At 33.3% G+C, this 6,332-nt stretch overlaps 1 protein-coding gene across 1 annotated transcript; it reads right to left on the bottom strand.

The window, feature by feature from the left end:
- Nucleotides 1-110: 110 nt before the first annotated feature.
- LOC127635091 (C-C motif chemokine 20-like) lies at nt 111-5,701 on the bottom strand. Its single transcript, XM_052114872.1, has 4 exons — nt 5,408-5,701; nt 4,797-4,899; nt 2,505-2,582; nt 111-2,399 (listed from the first exon to the last, which is right to left on the bottom strand). Exons 1-4 carry the CDS (start codon nt 5,475-5,477, stop codon nt 2,363-2,365), a joined length of 288 nt encoding a protein of 95 aa, XP_051970832.1. The 5' UTR covers nt 5,478-5,701; the 3' UTR covers nt 111-2,362.
- Between the last annotated feature and the right edge of the window lie 631 nt (nt 5,702-6,332).

Here is a 6,332-nt window from a genome sequence, read left to right as displayed (position 1 = left end):
ATGGACGTCCCAACTTAGCACCCTATGACTCGCACAGATTTTGAATATGCAGGGACGTTTTGCAGAGAGTTTAACAATCCAGGATGCGCTTCGACATTCATACCGGCCTACAGCTCTCCTAAAACATCAATAAGCACCTCTACTCTAAATCAACATAGTCATTTGATGTGTGGTTATCGACTTCATTCGCAAGTTGCACAACTATCTAGATATATGTGAAGCGTCAGCTATAGTTTATTTTATTTTATTTGTTTTATTGCAGAACTTATATATACATACATACATAAACGATCAGGGAAATGAAGCATGGTTGTATCATTTACAATGAACAATCACAACAACAGAAATCAATAGTATGGATTTGCATACATCAAAATATGTTGTTATATACACAGAAGAAAAAAAAAAGAAAATCATAAGGTTAAATCATATCATTTATGAAACTTGCTCATTTTGTGCATTTGTTGAAGAAACAGCTCCCCATTTATTTTGTGATTTTAGTATAACCAATAAATCTTGGATTGACTTAAGCTCTTATGTTTTTATAATAGCTATAGTTTACACAATATGGCTATGACCTAACTTCACATCAAAACAAGTCAAGAGGAATCGAGCACACCCTTCAATCTACAATAAGCCAATGGTAAGCAGGACCCGCCCACATAATTATCATACAAGAGACAGAAATGTAAGAATAAATACAAAAATAAATAAATGTGGGAATAAATATATATAACAATAAATGAATGCATAAATAAATAATAATAAAATAGAATAAAAAAAGTTTGAAAGAATACAAATAAAAAGACAAAATAATAAATAAAAAGAGAAAATAATAAATAAAGGAAAAAAGTCATACAAAAATAAATTCAGGAATAACTTTAATACATTTTTGTTAATGTATTTATTTATTATTTTTGCATGTTTTGTCCCCCATAAATCGTTCATTATGTAAAATAGGGAAACAGGACAGTGTAATAAATGTGGTCAAGCAGAGATAATAGAGCATGTAATAACATTTACAAAGTATGTAAAAGCTTGACCACAATTATTACCTGTTTCCCTATTTTACGTAATGAACGATTCAGCCCATGACCTATTTGGATGCTAGTGATAACTGAATCTTCCTTCCTGTTATTTTAAACTATTCTAACTAAAATATTGCCTACTTGTCGCTGAATATTATATAAATGTCTGCCCTTAGATTCACTGTTCCATGCTTCTTGCCATTCATTATTAACATATACTTTCACCTTTCCTTTAATCTCTTCCATAATGAGTGTTACTTGTCTGTCCATATCCGTTTGCTTTAGTGCTTTTTTAGCTAGTTTATCAAAAAATCATTACCCTACACTCCCACATGAGCTGCTACCCACAAAAACGTTATTACGCTTATATTTGTATTCTTAAAGGTGCAGTAAAGATTCAGAAACCCTTGTTATTAATGACACCTCCAAGCGTTTAGTGAACTGCAGCTATACCTGTTGCTCGTGAGAATAAGTCGCATTCATATATAGCTACTTTGTGTGTTATTGAATAATTTAAATCTGCCATGAGCTATTCTTGTTCTCTGGGTGAAATGTTAGAGAATGAATAAAGCACTAGAGGGAGAAGGAAGTATGTCTAGACAATAAAATCCTCTTTATTTTATTTCCTCTATTATTTATTAAAAGCGCTCATATCGACTTGTGAGCCTGGACCTTACTTGTAAAAACAGCTCATAAATTGGCAATATTGTGTTAAGCACAAATTTACACCCTCTTAAAGATTTCCTCTAGTTTAATCTTTTATTCAGTCTGTTAATGAAGGGCCTTTGTTACAAAATACAACAACAAAACATATTAACAAAATGTAATAGAAAACAAAAATAATTGATCAATGTAATTGTATTAAATAGGTATTCAATTTTATGTAGAGGGAAAAATACAAGCTTGTGTGTCATAGCTTGAACAGAAGAGGGCAGCACTGACCATAGTTCCTCAAGAGAGATTACAAAAAACGTTTTATTTAAACTTACAGAGTACAATCATATTTATTATATCATTTTTTATAATTTAATATTTTCTAGATCTAAATATTTTGATATTTTAATTAGTACACATCAGTGAACTGAATTGTAGTAAAACATTGATAAAAACTCTCTGAAAATTAACTGTAAAATATTTTATTATGTAAAAAAATATATATAGCACACAAAGAGATGCCTTTTTAAATGTTTTTTCTTGCAAATATTCTGCAAGAATAAGGATAAAAATCTCTTATTTGCAATTTGCAATAGCCTGTTCTTTATTGATAAATATTAAAGAGTTTATCATATAAAAATAAAATATAAAAATAATTTGCAGGCTTCATTTTTGTGTTCTCAGCCACTTCCAGTCTTCACATATTCTGCTTTTATCCTAAGGGAATAGAACATTGTGTTTCCATCAAAGTTTTTAAAGAGCACAAAATGTGGTAAGAATTAATTCCTTCAAGTCAATAATTGATAAGTTACTTTCACATACTTCAGGCAGATGATTCTGTTTTGCGTCCAACGTTGTGCTGGATCAGCACAGATTGATTTTCCTTTCTCCGTGTGAAAGCTGTAATGACAGAATACAATGAACTCTGTCTAGCAGTAGAGAGACAGCAGTATCAGTAACCTTAGCTCTATTACATTAAGGTCATGTTTACAAATCAGCTCTGTTTATCCGTGTGTCTGCCTTAGGTGGGCCAAAACTAAATTGTCCCATTTCCCAACACACAAACTCATTTTTTGCTATTATTTTGTCCATTTTAAAATTATAGTAAAGTCATCAAAACTATTAAACAACAGAAATGGAAGTATGGAATGTATGAAATGACAAAAATAAAAAAAAATCTTATAGGGGAGACCAGATGAGCTTGTTATCACACTTTTTAGTCCAGTGAAGATTTTTCAAGGTACATTTATTTTTGTAAATAGGCACATACCTTAAAGTACTAGCTAACAAAACAAACAAACACACACACACACACACACACACACACACACACATGTTGTGTTTCCATGTTTTATGGGGACTTTCCATAGACATAATGGTTTTTATACTGTACAAACTTTATATTCTATCCCCTAAACCTAACCCTTCTAAACCTAACCCTCACAGAAAACTTTCTGCATTTTTACATTTTCAAAAAACATAATTTAGTATGATTTATAAGCTGTTTTCCTCATGGGGACCGACAAAATGTCCCCACAAGGTCAAACATTTCGGGTTTTACTATCCTTATGGGGACATTTGGTCCCCACAAAGTGATAAATACACGCTACACACACACACACACACACACACACACACACACACACACACACACATGTTGTGTTTCCATGTTTTATGGGGACTTTCCATAGACATAATGGTTTTTATACTGTACAAACTTTATATTCTATCCCCTAAACCTAACCCTACCCCTAAACCTAACCCTCACAGAAAACTTTCTGCATTTTTACATTTTCAAAAAACATAATTTAGTATGATTTATAAGCTGTTTTCCTCATGGGGACCGACAAAATGTCCCCACAAGGTCAAACATTTCGGGTTTTACTATCCTTATGGGGACATTTGGTCCCCACAAAGTGATAAATACACGCACACACACACACACACACACACACACACACACACACACACACACACACACATTTTCACTGCTATGGCCCAGGAAAAAGATACACTTCATTGTCACACTTTATGGGGTAAGTTGTCACAATAGCCCATACATCATTAAACTGTCTATGACAGGGTTTTCCATAAAAAATAAGCAGTAAAACAATTCTGAAACAAATATATTCATGAAAAAGCCGAAGTCTAAAAGGTTACATGCAGTGGAAAAAAGAGAGAGTAAAATCCATTTATGCAAATAAAGAGGTTAGTGATGACAGATTTTGAGGACTGGCAGGGAATTTTGCTTTATTCTTTGTTTAGACAGAGGACACATAGCAGAGGCAAAAATGGGGTGGGGGGTTGCACTTGCTTGTTTTGATTATTGTGGGCGTATGTATATATAAATAATAACTGGCATCTGCAAACTCATGCTGCTAGAGGTTTTCTCAGAACAATTTGACACTTTTGCTATGCCTTCGTTCCAGCAGGTGTAGTTCATCACATTAACTACAGACATATTATAATATATTTACTGAATACTGCCATGTTTTTGCATGTAATCTCTGTTAAAAACAATGTTTTGACAGAAAAAGTAATTCAGTATATAACTTTATGCCCATTAACCAACACATGTGGTAAATGGCAACTTGCCGACATACCCTTGTGTAAACCTATCGGTTAAAATCTAGCTTCAGTAGATAATCGACTCTTGTCTCAATGTATGCTAGTGTGGATTTATTGTGTGTGCTTTTTTATTTTACAGCTATAGCAAAGATATATGAAATTATGCATATTAACCTTTTGGTTTGGAGGATAGAATTCACAAAATATATTCTAATTTAGGAGGGTTTTAAATAAGTTGTTTGAAACCAACATACAAAACAACTGCTAGAGAAAACAAAACATTTGTTCATTTGCACTTTTCACTCAAAACATTTTAGTAACTGAGATATAGCCATTGTGACAACTTCACATGTGCAACTACAGTTGGCAACTAGCACTGTTTCCCATATATTGTACTGTGCATAAGGTTCTGCACACTTTGTGCATTCTCTCAATGGAGGTTTTTGTAGACTCATGAGTGAAAGTTGCATTTGACATGTACACTACATTCCTAACTTGTTTGAAGAGGTAAGGAAAACGTGAAAGATGTGAATAGAACATACATACATAATTGCTGGGATGTCACAGCTGCGAGTGATGCCTTGGATGCCGTAGCCTATCAGAATTCCACAACGTATTGGCCGTTTAGTGTACCTGAGGCAGCAACTCACTGTGCAATAGGAGGGAAAGGATTATTCAGACGTTCTATAGATCAATAGACTGTGACAAACTCTCCACTATAGTCTCTGATATTAATGGCAATGAGCCACAGTATACACAATAACTGCATCGGAAGGTCTTAATGATATTTATGACAAGTTTAAGCTATATTAGGAGTGGCGGTGGCCTAACAGTTGAGAATCTGGGTTGTTTACACAAGGGTTGCTGGTTTAAATTCAGCCTTTGGTGTGGCCCATTAAGCGGAGATCTTCTAGAGTGTTATTATTGAGCCCTTAAGCAAAAAACATAATCATAATTTGATACTTGTCCATGCAAATAGCATACTTATGTCACAATAAAAATGTATTTTTAAAGCAGTTGCTCAATTTCAACAGCCAAGTATAGTAGACAATACACGTGCCAAATTAACAGCAATATGCAGACATATCATTTGTGCTTTCAGTAGAATAATGCGGTAAAATGTCTATTCTAAAGCTGAATAAATGCACTTGTCTCACCTGATTCTGTCTCGATGATGAAGGCACCCATTATGAGGAAGCACAAAGTGCAGATTTTAACATTGATCATCTTTGACTTTTCAAAAAACTCCAGTATCTCATAAAGTCTTGTTAAAAGAGAGGGAGAGATAATCCACAGAGAATGTTCAAAGAGATTCTGTTTTTCACTGTGAATTTCCTCAAATTTAAGCACTTCTCGCGGGATTTTCCCCAACTCAAGATGGAATGATTTATTTAGCCTTTGCACTCCTTTGAGATTCTAATTATGTGTACAGTGACTGTGACGCCCTCAGAGCAGGTGTGTCATAAAGCTGAACAAAATGTACTTCCTACATTCCTCTGGCATGCGATATCTTGTGTAAGTATTTAGAATATATCAGAATGTTTAAAGATTTAATGTTGAGACTTAAATATTTCATATAGTTTAGAATTTTGGAATAATTTGGAAATGCATAAATGTAATTAAAAACTGCAGGAGAAAAAAGAAAGAAAAAAATATTTTATTATCTTGTATAGAAGATTATCCTTTAAAACAATGCAATCTTTGATTCATTAACAAAATTACTTGATTTTTCTCTGATATTTTTTGCTCCTCTTTAAGGTGAACTCAGAATCCTTTTGTTTGTGTCATCTTGGACTTGTGGCATCATTCAAAATCACTAGTTTTCAGTTACAGATGTCATTGTAGAAATTCACTATTTACAATCAGCCATAATTCATTTAATACAAGAGTGAATGTGTCCAATAACAAGATGGATGACATTAGATAATTGTCATTTTTGGGGAACTATCCCTTTAATTCAGGAACACCACTAAATAACTGAGCATTTTGCACGAAACATCAGATTTGTTATCAAAATTATGTATTAAGTATAATTGGGTGAAGCGGTGTGCCGATTTTTGCACACGTTTTCTGTTTTGTGCT

Source organism: Xyrauchen texanus, chromosome 42, assembly GCF_025860055.1.
Source record: "Xyrauchen texanus isolate HMW12.3.18 chromosome 42, RBS_HiC_50CHRs, whole genome shotgun sequence".
Classification (NCBI taxonomy): Eukaryota; Metazoa; Chordata; class Actinopteri; order Cypriniformes; family Catostomidae; genus Xyrauchen; species Xyrauchen texanus.
This window is presented reverse-complemented; position numbering and strand designations above follow the sequence as displayed.

Coding starts and splice junctions, on each gene's coding strand:
- LOC127635091 (XM_052114872.1), bottom strand. CDS start 5,477: ATGATCAATGTTAAAATCTGCACTTTGTGCTTCCTCATAATGGGTGCC. Junction 4,900..5,407: donor CATCATCGAGACAGAATCAG/GTGAGACAAGTG, acceptor CCTATTGCACAG/TGAGTTGCTGCCTCAGGTAC. Junction 2,583..4,796: donor TGTGACATCCCAGCAATTAT/GTATGTATGTTC, acceptor CTGTCATTACAG/CTTTCACACGGAGAAAGGAA.